Source organism: Danio rerio, chromosome 20, assembly GCF_052040795.2.
Source record: "Danio rerio strain M-AB ecotype USA chromosome 20, GRCz13ab, whole genome shotgun sequence".
NCBI classification, from domain to species: Eukaryota; Metazoa; Chordata; class Actinopteri; order Cypriniformes; family Danionidae; genus Danio; species Danio rerio.
This window is the reverse complement of record NC_141040.1, coordinates 52,015,434-52,030,623: the sequence shown is the minus strand read 5'-3', so window position 1 is coordinate 52,030,623 and position 15,190 is coordinate 52,015,434. Positions and strand designations below refer to the sequence as shown.

The window sequence follows — 15,190 nt, the reverse complement described above, 5'->3', positions numbered from 1 at the left end:
TTTGATAAGAAAAGATGTGCATAAAATACGATAGAAACACTTTTACCGAACAAATTCCAGTATGCGCATTAAAACATGTATTGTGATGATAAAAATGTGTGTGAACGGATAAACCAGCAGGCTGAGCACATTGAAAAACATCTGAAATGTTGTTTTGGCCACTCTAATACACCTTAACCATCTCAGTTTTAGTGTTATTATATTATTAATGATCTCCAGAATCAAGAGCGTCTGTGCTCCGCGTCTCATGCTTTCAAACACCACTGCGTGTTCACTGCGTGCATTACTTTCTGAGAGGCAAGTCATTTATTAAATGTAGACAAGATTCACGCAGCTTCTCTTATCACAGCAAATTCCGTTTTTACAGTTAATGTTTGGCGCCAGTTAATCAGGAAGTGACGATGTTGTTCGCTTTGACTCGGTGAATGGAATTACTGCTTTATTCGCACGTCTTTTATGCGATAATCCAGTTTTGCGCATAAACTTGATAAGCATTTTTGAATTGGTTTTGATAGCTATAAACATAGCTATTGATAAGCTGCACTGTGTGAATATTCAAGATCTTTCAACTTGACACAGCATCTAAAAAACGCGGCGCTTGCGTGCACACCACTTCAAAAGTGGCATATTTAGTGTCTATACCATATTTCCTTCCAAAGTTCTGTTAGTACAAGTTAAGTATTATTCAGTTAAGCTGAGCCCAGAGCAGAGAAAAGCTAAGATATATCAGGAAAAAAAGCTGATTTTTGTCAATTACGGACACAGTGGCGCAATAGGTATCGCTGGTTCGAGCCTCGGCTGGTTCAGTTGGCATTTCTGTGGAGTTTGCATGTTCTCCCCGTGTTGTCATGGGTTTCCCCCACAAGTCCAAAGACATTCGCTATAGGTGAACTGGGTAAGGTAAATTGTTCGTAGTCTATGTGTCTGAGTGAGAGTGTATGGGTGTTTCCTAGGGATGGTTTGCACCTGGAAGGGCTTCCGCTGCATAAAACATATGCTGGATAAGTTGGTGGTTCATTCCACTGTGGCAACCCTAAATTAATAAAGAGACTAAGCCGAAAAGAAAATGAATGAATGAATGAATGAAACTATTAGAAAGACGCTCAGACCGGAGAGAGGCAGATGATTGGTTGTTAACAGTATATTGATTGTTGTATTCAAGCACTTAACTTCCCACATGCTCACTTAGAGGCTCTTCGTTACACACACATTCAGTCTCTGCTCTCTCTCTCTCTCTCTCTCATACACACACACACAATTCAGTCTGTTTTATTGCATTGAGTGTTTTCATACAATAAAGACAAAGCATTCAGGCAATAGAGAAACAAACATGATCATTATGAATGATTTTTACATTAAAAATTCTAAAAATGTAATAATTAAACACATGTATTCTTACCTGTACTTAATAAAACATAAAATTAAACAATTAATCATACAAAATTTGTGTGTATTGCATTCATTCATTCATTCTTCTTCAGCCTCATCCTTTTATTAATCTGGGGTCGCCACTGCGGAATGAACTGCCAACTTATCTAGCATGTTTTACGCAGCGGATGCACTTCCAGCTGCAACCCAGTTCTAGGAAACACCCACACACACTCATAAGCCAATTTAATTTTTGAAACAAATGAAGACAGCAGAAGTCAATGATTTATTTTCATTATTCAGCCTGACATGTTTACTGTTCTAAAATATTATAAATGGTTAAAAATATTTTTATGTAAAAAAAAAAACGTTTTGACAAAATTACAATTTATTAACTATTTAGCAATATAGCTTAATTGTCTTACATCCTTACAATAACATTTGTTTAAAAGTTCTCCATGTTTTATGCATACATTTATGCTGTGTATAAATTTTGTTTGTTATTGCTTTTAAAACTTAATGCTAAGGTTATTCTAATAAAAAAATATATGTATATAACTAAAGTTTGCTTGTTTTTACACATTATTTAAAATATGTTGCTAAGAAATAACTGAATTTTAATTTTAATGGAGCACGTAAAAAAATCCCCTGGTTGATATTCAAAGTTATGAGCGTTTTTCCATGTGAAAGTCTGAAATTTAATTCATAATGGTCTTAAAAAGTCTTAAATTTGACGTGATTAAACCTGCAGAAGCCCTGTTTTTACTCAGACATTTAAAAAGATTATATTTTAGAGTAGTAATCACAATACCATCAAACCGTGAAAGCGTGATATTTTTATCAAAGGTTATCGTACCTTCAAAATCTTAAGCCCATGCCTACTGTCATTATGGCAAAGATAAAAGATATGATTTATTAGAAATGAGTTAGTAAAACTATTATGTTTAGAAATGTGTTGAAAAAATCTTCTTTCCATTAAACAGAAATATTGTGAAAATGTACAGGAAGGCGAATAATTCTGACTGTATATACAACATAAAAAAAACATTAAGCAAGACACATTCTAATATACAAGGGCTAAAAAATAAAACTTTCTTACTGTACTACTTTGATTGGTCAAATGTTCTTATCAAACTTGTGTATTACACTTTAAAAGACAACTCTTTATGAATGGCTGTCAATGCATTACGGTGCTTTTTGCCCACAGAATGCTGTAGTTACGCTATATATCCAGCAGGGGCAAATGTTTCAATCCCTGACCCTTTAATAGCGCTCTCTCATTCATAAACTCCAGCTTATCATTACCTCACCCTGACGTCATTCCCACGGGAGTCACAGAGGAGCCCGTTTACCGAGCTTCCGGAATTGCAGACATTACAGTACTGGACTTCCTCTCCTGGGACACAAGTTACCTAATATACCCGCCACCCGCACCATTAGGTCAGGTGACCAATGAGATCATCTGCTGGGGTTTCCGGAGGCTGTAAGATGCTGAGAGGGAGGAATGAGGTCATTTGTGTCTAACGTCTTGCAGATAGACTGATAGAGTGCTAATAACAAAGATGGAATTACAGAAGGATGATTTTTTTTTTACACAGCTGAGACATGCAGAAGATGAGAAGACGCTGATATTGTCGAGTTGCACATGATTTGAATGATTTGCAAGAGGGCGTTTAGTGATGACTCTTAAAAGACAGTGTGAGTGTTTGACCTTGATAATGTAGGGTTTTGGGAATAGATGGATGGATAGATAGATAGATAGATAGATGGATGGATGGATGGATGGATGGATGGATGGATGGATGGATGGATGGATGGATGGATAGATGGATAGATAGATAGATAGATGGATAGATAGATAGATAGATAGATAGATAGATAGATAGATAGATAGATAGATAGATAGATAGATAGATAGATAGATAGATAGATAGATAGATGGATGGATGGATGGATGGATGGATAGATAGATGATAGATAGTGATGAAATTCCATTAATGAATAAATAAATAAGACAGATAGATAGATAGATAGATAGATAGATAGATAGATAGATAGATAGACAGACAGACAGACAGACAGACAGACAGATAGATAGATAGATAGATAGATAGATAGATAGATAGATAGATGGATGGATGGATAGATGATGGATGGATGGATGGATAGATAGATAGATGATAGATAGTGATGAAATTTCATTAATGAATAAATAAATAAGACAGATAGATAGATAGATAGACAGACAGACAGACAGACGGACGGACGGACGGACGGACGGACGGACAGAGATAGATAGATAGATGCTACCAAGCAAAATGTGTAATTTTGACCCCTTAACAGTGTAGCTGTGATTGGTTTAAAACAGTAGTTTTAGAGGCGTTCACATGACAGCGCAGACGTTTTTCAATACAAGAGATTTATTTTGTGCAAATGCAGCCAGACCAGACGAGTGAATCTCCAGAAGTGAAAGAGAGTATTTGAGCTCTGAGTGTGGTATAGGCCAGCAGAAAGAAAAGCTGTTGCTGGGAGACTGAAAGACAAAGAGAGATACGCTCTCTCACACTTTATCTGTGTGTGTGAAAATGACCTATAAGATCACACACTCATCCCTAAATGAGTACATACCATAAGCTGGGTTTCTCTCACTGTGTGTTAATGCTCATTTTGAAGTACACTGTGAGACATTTTATTGTATTTTTGTGGTAACTTACTGGCAGCACTGTTGCCAGCAAGTTACCGCAACTGCCCCTTCACAGTAGCTTACCTGCAAATGTGTTTTACAGCAGTACTTGATAGGTGCACGGTTTACCGGTACTATGCTAGCATTGCAAAACTATAGCTGCGTCCCAAATCGCATACTTGTGCACTATTCTACGCCATTTTGTAGTATAAATAGTGTAAGTCGTGTGTTCACACTGAAAACTCTAAAAACATTAAGTGCACTTTAATTACCCGGATGATGCACTCATTCAGCCGCTAAAATGAAGTGTTTAATGATGGACACTTCATTACACACTCAACGACCGCAGGTTTGCTTACGTAGCGGAAGGGGCGGAGCTATCGGACGCACATGTTGAATAACTTTATTTATTTTGGATGGTGAAAGCAAAATTCTCCTACAAGAGTGATTATAGCACCTCCCGATGGTGAGTGCGGTTATACTCACGGCAGGTATTATTTGATAATTAGGTTGTTTATTTCACTGATCTGGCAACCGTCAAACGTGATCAGGGAAACGGTTTGAATTTCCGCTTAGTACAAAAAAATTAGTGTGCCATTTGGGACGACACAACATACATATACTATCCTGTTGAGTGTGTAAGTGCATAAGTACATAGTGCATGAGTGCATAGTGTATAGTGTGCCATTTGGGACGCAGCTTATGACTCCAAAATCCTGGCGGTGCCACTGTAGTTTGTAAACGGTAGTATCGTCACTAATGATAATAATAATAATTTTGACCTTAACTGTAAATCACCTCTATGGACAGCTTCTGTGTTCGTGTGTTTCAGTGTGTTTTTCTCTGTCCTCAGGGAAGTTTAAGTTATTGGATCAGGATCGGGATGTCCGTGAGCCGGTTCAGTATTTCGGAAGCGTGGAGGAAATCGCAGGAGTGTTTCCTGATCGCGTGTTCGTCATGGAACCCATCACATTTAGTGTTAAGGTAACGCCAGCATTTCACATATATAAATTTATTAGTAGTGTTGTGATTGTGCACTGAAACTATTTGCAGTTCAATTCAATATAATAAAGATGAACAAAAATTAATATTACATATTTCTTCGGTTTCCCCCACAAGTCCAAAGACATGCGGTACTGGTGAATTGGGTAGGCTAAATTGTCTGTAGTGTATGTGTGTGAATGAGTGTGAATGGATGTTTCCCAGTGATGGGTTGCGCCTGGAAGGGCATCTGCTGTGTAAAAACATGGATGAGTTGGCGGTTTATACCACTGTGGCAACCCCAGATTAATGAAGGCACTAAGCCGAAAAGAAAATGAATGAATGAATATAGATGGTCACTGTTTGAGGATTTTCTGCGGAGTCGAACAGTATTCTGGTACAGAAATTGAACAACCACAAAGCCATAAATGCTTTTCTTACTTTGTTTTGCCTTATTTCTAGTCCAAATATCTAAAAATTCTTAGATCAAGTAAAATATATAGTTTTGTTTTTAACTTGAGAAGAAATGAGTCAAAATTAATTGAGTTTTTCCCTTAAAAACAGGTGAAATGATCTGCCAGTGGGGTAATTAAAATAATCTTGTTTTCGCTTAGAAATGAAGATATTTGGACTAGAAACGACAAAAATTCTAAGTAATAAAAACATTTTTATTTTTTTGCATAAATTGTATATTTTCTCCATACATACAGTAATCAAATACAATTCTGTGGCTTGTGTTCAACTATAATTCAGACTCAACATTGCACATCTTGTGATGTGACTATTGCAGGTGCGAATATTGGTATATCGATGCTGAATCAATATACTGTATTAGTATGAGTGTTTCCCAGCAGCTGGAAGGGCATCTGCTGCATATTTGTCAGAGTAGTTGGTGGTTCATTCTGTAGTGGCGACTCCTGCCCAAACCAAGCTGTGGCAAGGGGGCGTGGCCGAGAGCCGTGGGAGCAGAATGAGGCCGCCGCGTAAGTGGATACACCACCTGCTGTGCGCACCTGCCTCGAATCCCACGGAAGGAGCTCTGGACTATAAAAGGAGGAACAATGGCAGAGGAAGCCGAGAAAGGACCGGGCCCGGACATATTTTACTTTTGCTTTCAGTTTGACGGCAGTCTCCGTGAGGAGCTGCCGTCCGTTTGTTTTGGTTTAGACGGCAGTCTCCGTGAGGAGCATGTTATAAATAAATATTTTAAAACTGAAAGCAAAAGTAAAATATGTTCGGGCCCGGTCCTCTCTTGGCTTCCTCTGCCATCGTTTCTCCTTTTATAGTCCAGAGCTCCTTCCGTGGGACTCGAGGCAGGTGCGCAACGCAGGTGCATCCACTTACGTGGCAGCCTCATTCCGTTCCCATGGCTCTCGGCCACGCCCCCTCGCCACACAAGCCAATAAAAAATGGATGAATGCTAAAACATTTGTTTCTCCCTCTTTCTCTTGCTATAGGTGGTTTCCGGGGAGTTCACAGAGGACAGCGAGTTGTATAATTTCTCTCTGCAGGCGGGAGATGAACTGACTCTCATGGGCCAAGCAGAACTGCTCTGCGTCCAATCAACTCGCGAGAAATCCCGCCTCACGGCGCTACTGCGCCGACTGGGCAAAGCAGGAGGAGCACTGGGACGTCCAGCACGCACGAAGATGCCTTGTTTAATATGCATGAACCATCGAACCAATGAGAGCGTTAGTTTGCCATTCCAATGTCGTGGTCGGTTCTGCACGCGCTCACCGCAGGAGCTTCAGATGCAGGGAGGCGAACACACCGTACGCAGCATTATTGAACGCGTGCGGCTACCGGTGAACGTTTCTGTCCCGTCACGACCTCCGCGAAATCCGTACGACCTGCACGCCATCCGCGAGGGTCATCGATATAAACTTCTTAGCATCATCAGCAAAACTGTTGTTCTCTGCTGCATACTTCGCAAAGAGGAAGTGATGCCTTCTCACTTCCTGTTATTAACGGACATGCCACGGTTTACACTTCCAGAGGGTCTTTTGCGCGCTGATGCTCCCTACCAGCAGGTGGTGCTACAGTGCGCACTGCGCTGCCAAGAAAGCTTTGATGCGGACGATTATTCGCGTGCCGTACGTGAAGTCAAAACTGATTTCTCAGAGGAATGTCTCAGTCCGAGGCGAATTCGGGTGTGTGTTCAGGGCTACGGGCGTGACGAGTTGGGGACATCCCTGCAAAGACTGTCTCTGTGTGTGTACGGAGGCGGAGCGGTCACGCACACACACACAATCTCACACGGCTGCAGAGACTCACTCGTCGACTCGCACACGCTGCCCTCTAGTGACGGCGATGGGGAAGAGCGAGAGTACGTCACACCTGATTGGTCGACAGATTCCCAGGAGATTCCATACGAGGAGCTCTGGACCAATCAGACTTCTGGAAGTTTTGGAGTGACATCTGAGAGCGCAGTGAAGGCGGAGCATAACCTCATATCGTTTCATTCCACTACTACGTCATTGGATGGAACGGTAGGCTCCACCCACATCGCTATGGTGCAGATGGATGCAGGAAGAGTGCCAAGGGTGTCGACCCCACCCCCTGTCCCACCAAAATCTGAAGCTGTAAGCAGATATTTTATAGATTTTCTATTAAAAATGTTTTTTTTTGTTAGGATCATACTGCTTTTATAAATGATATCAACCAGGGGTCACCAACATGGTGCCCGCAAGGATCACATGAGTTGTCCGCGGGCCTGTTTTGAAAAAAAAAAATTAGCTCACCATAGCATCACCATTAAGATTTATCTTATATTTTTTGTATCTATGCTTTTTAAATCACACTTGCATTGCTGTAAAACTGAAAATGACATTAAGTTACTGTATAATGTATGTAAACATTTTTGTTAAATCAATAGCCCCTTTCACACATACAGACCTTTCCGGAAAATTACCGGCAATTTTCCGGAAAGGTTGTATGTGTGAACAGGCCCTTTTTGAAAATACCGGTAAATTCGTTCTGGCTATTTTCCGGAAAGAGAAGTTGTAACATTACCGGCAATTTGCCGGAATGCTGCGCTGTGTGAATGCAGAAGGAAGATTGCCGTAATAAGCGCGTCCACGTCTAGAACGTGCTGACGTGAGACACCTGCTTTAGCCAATCACAACAGTCAGACGCATTCACGTGCGCGCGGTTTATGAGAATAAAAGCCTTTGAATATTTTTTCCAGACACCTTTAGCTGCTAGATGTTAGTCAGATAATGTTTCTATGTTCCTTCTTAATGCTGTGTAAATAATTATCGATAAAATGTTTATGATAATCCGTTTGTTTACCTGCAAGCTTTGCGTGTGCCCGTGAGCGCCCATAGCGCCAGCACACACACATATAAAAGGGTTTCCCTATGTTTTCATTAGAGTTGTACTCAATACTGATCCATCCGAAGAGTTTGTAATGTAGTCAAATGTTTACAAACACAAGCGCAGCCGTTTAGAGGTCATTTCTGGTTAATGATGTCAGAATTTACCGGCATTTTGCGATGGATGTGTGAATGCTTTTTTCCGGAAAAATTCCGTAACGTCCTCGCCTGTGTGAACAGCGTTTTTTTTAATATACCGGAAAAGTAGTTCCGGAAATTTACCGGTATCACTGTGTGAAAGGGGCTATTGTTGACAACTATTGTGAGAAATCATTAACATGATCAGTGTTTTCACATACAGTAGATCAGTGGTTCTCAAACTGTGGTACGTGTACCACTAGCGGTACGTGGGCTTACTTCTAGTGGTACGCGGAGGAATCACTGAGTAATTAAAGAAAAAGTAAACACAATTTTAATCGTTTGATGCATACAATAACACCAATGTGATCCACATTGGCTGTTCTCTAAATTCTACGATCAAAGCTCTGTGCTTAGAATGTTTACTTTAGTGCATCGAGTCATCAGCTGCTAAAAATCAATCCAAATGACGCAGAACAAGAGATTAATTATTATTAACCCCCTGGGGTCAAAGACCGCGTATACGCGTTCTGACAAGTTTTTACCTCATTGAGCTGAAATGAACCTAAATTACACTTTCAGTTTTGATCGTACAGATAAGATCAATACATCAATCGAATCTGTTAGGTGTCTACTTTTAAATGTGTACACTCACAACAAAAACAAATGTGTGTGCTTTTGCAAAACAAGGATAATAAACATTGTAGGCATTCTGTCTTTTCTCTCTCCGTGAACTGTTTTTAGAAACGCGTCAGTAAAATGCGCTGAAACTCTGCGAAAATAAAACACCCAGAGATGAGACACATATGTTTATAAAGCTTGAAGTGTCTACTTTTAAACGCAGCTATGCATGTTGAAAACAAATATTGTTTAATAAAGTAATCAGTATGAAACCAACGCTATGTCTAGCTTCTCAGTCTGAGCTCATTAGTTAATGCGACCACGCCCACGAAGCTTTGACATTACAAACAGCCTGCATGAGAATCGCGCAACAGTAGACTGTGTCAGGAAAACACGTCATTAAAATGAACTGAAACTCAGCAAATACTCGACAAAGAAACATGTGAGATGTTTCTAAAGAAAGCTTGATATGTTTATGTTTGCATGTTTCCAATGTTGAATTGGACATACCAAGGAAACTTAAGGAGGAAGTCCTTAGGAAAGGAGGAATCTCCTTTCATGCAATCTGTATAAAAGTAAGGACTGGTACTGATTCTCCTGTCGCCTCATTTTATTTCCGTTTTATTTATTATCTGACTGAACGATAATTTTTTTTGAAAAAGCTTTTATTTTGAAAAATGACAGTATTCTCTTGTTACATCTCGGTCACCTGAGCATCAAAAGTTAACCCTCAGATTAGTAAAATGAGTATTTCAGGTATGCTCAGTTGAAAACATCTTAACTTTTAAGAATGCTGCACCTCGAGTCACGTGACACGAGCAACTGATCAGCTTGATATTTTGCATGGTTTATATTTTCAGTAGACTAATTATCTCAGACAAGCACAGAACACCCAAACACTGCAGAGCTTTTTAATTTTTTTACATAAATAAAACTTGTATCAGAGCTGCAGCAATGTTTTGTCAGCTTGACATCCTCTGAGAAAAACGGGTTCCCTACCAATACATACAAATTAATGTTTCGATTTCAAAAAGTTTTACAAATATGTCATGTACATGCAATATATATTTCAAAATTATTCATAAATTGTAGAAATATGAATATGACTCTGCCTCAAACTACTTAATTTGGCCAACTACGCTACTTTATTTCAATACTGGTCATTTTGGTAGTACTTGGAGAGACACTTTTCTTTTGAGGTGGTACTTGGTGAAAAAGTTTGAGAACCACTGCAGTAGATGAATATAATTAATTATTAATAGTAACGTATAATTAAAAGTGAATTGAGAAAAATTGTTATTTAAGAAGTGTGTATCAAATTGATAGCCCTTCACATTAATCGCTACCCAAGAAGTAGTTCTCAGTTTCAAAAAGGTTGGTGACCCCTGATATAAACATACAGTTGAAGTCACAATTATTTAGCCTCCTGTGAATTTGTTTTCTTCTTCAAATATTTCCCAAATGATGTTTAACAGAGCAAGGAATTTTTCACAGAATTTCCTAAAATATGTTTTGTTCTGGAGAAAGTCTTATTTGTTTTATTTCAGCTAGAATTAAAGCAGTTTTAGGTCAATATTGTCAATATTAGCCTCCTTAAGCAGTATTTTTTTGATTGTCTACAGAACAAACAATTGTTAAACAATGATTTTCCTAATTACCATAGTTAAGTTTTTAAATGTCACTTTAATCTCAATACTAGTATCTTGAAAAATATCTATACAAATATTATTTACTGTCATCATGGCAAAGATAAATCAAAAGAAATCAGCTTAGAGATTAGTTTAGTTTAAATTTGCTTAAAAAAAAAAAAAAAAATATATATATATATATATATATAATAAGATTTTGATTATATTTACTTATTTTTTTAATATATATATATATATATATATATATATATATATATATATATATATATATATATATATATATATATATATATAATTAAAAAAATAAGTAAATATAATCAAAATCTTATTTTTATGGCCTGAGCATGGGTGATACTCGGTATTACTCGGTATTTACTTGGGTAAATGTTTTAAGTAAAAGTCTTTTTTTTCAGAGGTCATTCTCTTTACAAGAAAATTCTTTTTAAAGTTGATGAGTTGGCTGCGTCAGTATACTCAAGCAAGAAAATCATGTTTTGATAGTTACAGTGTTTGCATTAAACTTCAAATCATTCAATATTAAAGTGCGCAGGAAATATATTTATAATTTAAATTCATAACACAAATAAATTTTTTTATAAAAATGACATAATATTTAAAAACTGTATTATACTATGCCATTGTAAAAAGGATAAAGCAATTTACATTTTACTTAAAGATAATGACAGTTTTGTAAAAAGTTTAAACTTTGACAAAATACTTAATGATTCTGAAATATGTTTTTTTTTTAAATAATTATCATAAACACTGTTATATACAGTTGAAACCAAAATGATTCGCCCTTCTGTGAATTTTTCTTTTTCTTCTTCAAATATTTCCCAAATGATGTTTAACAGGGCAAGAAATTTTCCACAGTATTTCCTATAATACTTTTTCTTCTGGAGAAAGTTTTATTTGTTTTATTTCGGCTAGAATAAAAGCGGATTTTAACTTTTTAAAAAACATTTTAAGGTCAAAATTATTTGCCCTCTTAAGCAATATCTGTTTTAAATAGTCTACAGCACAAACTATTGTTATACAATGACTTGCCTTATTACCCTAACTTGCCTAATTAACCTAGTAAATGTCACTTTAAACTGAACACTAGTATCTTGAAAAATATCTAGTAAAATATTATTTACTGTCATTATAGCAAAGATAAAATTAATCAGTTATTAGAAATGATTTATTAAAACTATTATGATTAAAAATGTGTTTAAAAAATCTTCTTTCCATTAAACAGAAATTGGGGGAAAATATACAGGAGGGCTAATAATTCTGACTTCAACTGTATATATAAAAGTATAATAAATAATAAATAAATATAATCTATATATATATAATAAATATATAACCTCTTAACCTTTCATTTCAATTGCTTTAAGGATGAAAAATTCAGGATATGTTCTTGACCAGATTCGTGAGACTCATTCAGACACTTTACTAGCATTTTCCGAGTTTCTGACCCTGAGCTCAGCTGCACTGTAGTTTAGTAACCCTTTTTAGCCTCAAGAGATTCATTTTGTCTTCCTCTGTCCTTTTGCTGCGTCCCACACATAAACACACTCAAGAGTCATATGTGCATTACGGTTCACACAGTACTGCTGCACCAGACTAAAGACTAAATTATTGATACTGTTGCTTTTAAAGGCGGAATAATGAGCATACGTTTACTGGAAGCAAGCATACACACAAAACACACACTCACAGAAAGATAATCACACTTTATCTCTCATCTCAATGCCGCTTCAGGTGTGTTTTTGTGTTATGTGTACAGTGCACTGCAAAAACACAGTGACATTAGCTACAGTATGTTTCTATCCACGTATTTATGCACATTTTGGAATATCAAATAAAAAATCATTAATGGAGATGTCAAGATGTGCACTTAACAAATGTTGATAAAAACTTAAGTCTAGCTAAAAAACCATATGACTTTTGACATCAGCAGACACACAACATCATAAGATGTTAAGATAAGGTCAGATTTAGGTCGCCAGCATCTAAGGACAAAGTTATTTTGACGTCCAATAATGACATCAAATGGCGTTGATGTTTGGTTGATTGTAGGTTGTGTCCAACGTTAAGCCAACATCTTAAACCAACGTCACTGATTTCAAATACTGACTTTTATTCATCAGGTATGGCAACCAAAATTCAATGTCTGATAAACGTCAAAGTGGTAACGTCCACACAACATCAAGCTGTAACATCATTAGATGTTGATATACGGTTGATTTTAGGTTGTGTTGGAAAGTGACCAAAATCCAACATCAAGCCAACATCTTAAACCAACATCATAATAACGTCAAATACTGGCATTTAGTCATCAGGTATGGCAACCAAAATCCAATGTCTGATAGACGTCAAAGTGGTAACGTCCACACAATGTCAAGCTGTAACATCAGTAGACGTTGATATTTGGTTGATTTTAGCTTGCATTGAAAAGTAACCGAAATGCAACGTCTGTCCGAAATTGGACATTAACATCGGCAGTGGGTTCTAACGTCAACCTGATTTTAATTTCTAAACAAATTGCAATGTCCGCACGGTGTTGGGGTACAACGTCAATCTGACATCATGACTTCCGCTGCCTGCTGGGGCACTACATGACTTGATTTTGTGTCTTTAAATCGATGTGGTTGTTTGCTGTCTTTAATACAATGCTGTTTTGATCTTTCTAAAAACACTCAATTAAATTCCATATCATAGTGGATCAGCATTATTATTATTACCTCCAGAATTATTACCTCTTAAACATCTGTGCTCCGTAGAGAATCTCACACCTCTAAAAGCCATTGTGTTCATTACATTTTCTCAGGCGCAATTCATTTATTATACAAGAAAAAAAAGGCCCACAGTGGCTTTTCCTTACATATTTTTGTGCAAGTTTATTAGGATGTAAAGATTTTGGACCCTATCATACACGCGGCGCAATAAGGCGCAAGACGTGTTTTGCGTGATTTGTTGCTGTTTTCAGACCAGCGCAACATTAATTTTCACATTGTATTTAACACCACATTGTTTAATAGTAAATCCATTTGCACCACTTTGTGGACTCATGGGTGATTCGGTCTATAAGGAAGGTGCGCATTCTTGGCGCATTGCTATTTTGAGAAACTCAAATAGACTGCGCCATTGACCAATTAAAAGCAAGTCTAAAGTCCAGAGCAGAGCGCATTATTTATGCCCCTATGCAGGTCTAAACGCTTAATACACACATGATGTACAGCAATTCACAAATATCTTCATAAATGAAAAAAAAATGTTAAAATGTTAAATTAACATGTTACAAAAATTATTATTTTCTATATTTCAAGAGTTCACACTTATAATCAATAAAGCGTATTTGGCATGCTGTCCCGGGAGAGAGCCCTGAGCTCGTAATATCCTCGAGCCCGGGGCTCCCTCCCGTTAGAAGGGTGAGAGGGATTTTCTCAGAGGATCAACCAAAACATTTTTCAAACATGGGACCCTCTAATAATTCATATTGAGACTAATGTACTCCTCCAACCATAAATTCCCAACACCGCCCCCCCACCCCCATTTTTTATTTTTTTATTTTTTTGTAAATTTATTTTATTTTATTCTCATTTTATTATTATTTCATATCATTATTAATATATTTTTTATTTAATGCATTTCCTTCTCATAATAGTTTTTATTATGTTCATTTGTCTCTGTTTCAAATTTATGTATGGTTAAAAAAAAAAATCGAAAATACCTTTGTCACTGAATACCTTTAATGTACTGTACCTTTTGTCAAAAACACACACACACACAAAAAGCATTAAAAAGCCTTTAATGCTATTTTGCAAGGTATTCAATCTTATATCATTTTTGATTGTGCAATGTACGGTTGTATGCTAAAGTTTGCCTGAAATAAACCTGCGAATATCAGAAAAAAAAAAAAAAGAAGGGTGAGAGGGGAGTTCGAGCGCAGGTAGGTCTCGAGAACTTCCCTGCTTGTCGCTGTGAGAAGTATAAACTAATGTGGTAATGGGTGATAATTTATTTTAGTCGATTGGCTATGGTTTATGTTTTTGGACGGTGGGAGGAAACCGGCAAATCCGGGGGAAACCCACGCGAACACGGGGAGAACATGCAAACTCAACACAGAAACATTAACCGGCCTGATACGTTGGACCAGCGTGTTGTTGCTGTGAGGCAACAGTGCAAGACACTGGGCCACCGTGTCGCCCTATCACAAAAGGGGGGAGGATGTAGGGGTGGAAAGGGGGAGAGCATCAAGACGAAGATTACTGGAGTGAAAAACTCAGATTATTTATAATTCTTCCGTAATTATTTAATAGGGCAGATTACGGAGCTAATAAGGAGCCAGCCGTGTTGATCATAAGCACGTGATCCTCTCGAAATTAGTTTATGAATAAACCACACAAATTTAAAAACCACTGCCTCCATGGCTTCTTCACATCGGT

The 15,190-nt window shown here is 37.4% G+C and overlaps 1 protein-coding gene and 1 long non-coding RNA gene across 3 annotated transcripts in view; one reads left to right on the top strand and one right to left on the bottom strand.

The window, feature by feature from the left end:
• LOC141379463 (uncharacterized) overlaps positions 1–15,190 on the bottom strand; it is a 48,042-nt gene that overhangs the window by 17,323 nt on the left and 15,529 nt on the right. The gene's annotated exons all lie outside the window — the stretch shown is intronic.
• garem2 (GRB2 associated regulator of MAPK1 subtype 2) overlaps positions 1–15,190 on the top strand; it is a 34,049-nt gene that overhangs the window by 10,459 nt on the left and 8,400 nt on the right. The window contains exons 3-4 of the mRNA XM_087298754.1: positions 4,905–5,035; positions 6,490–7,614. Of these exons, the coding sequence (XP_087154880.1) occupies positions 4,905–5,035; positions 6,490–7,614 (1,256 nt within the window). The remainder of the gene's footprint in view (positions 1–4,904; positions 5,036–6,489; positions 7,615–15,190) is intronic.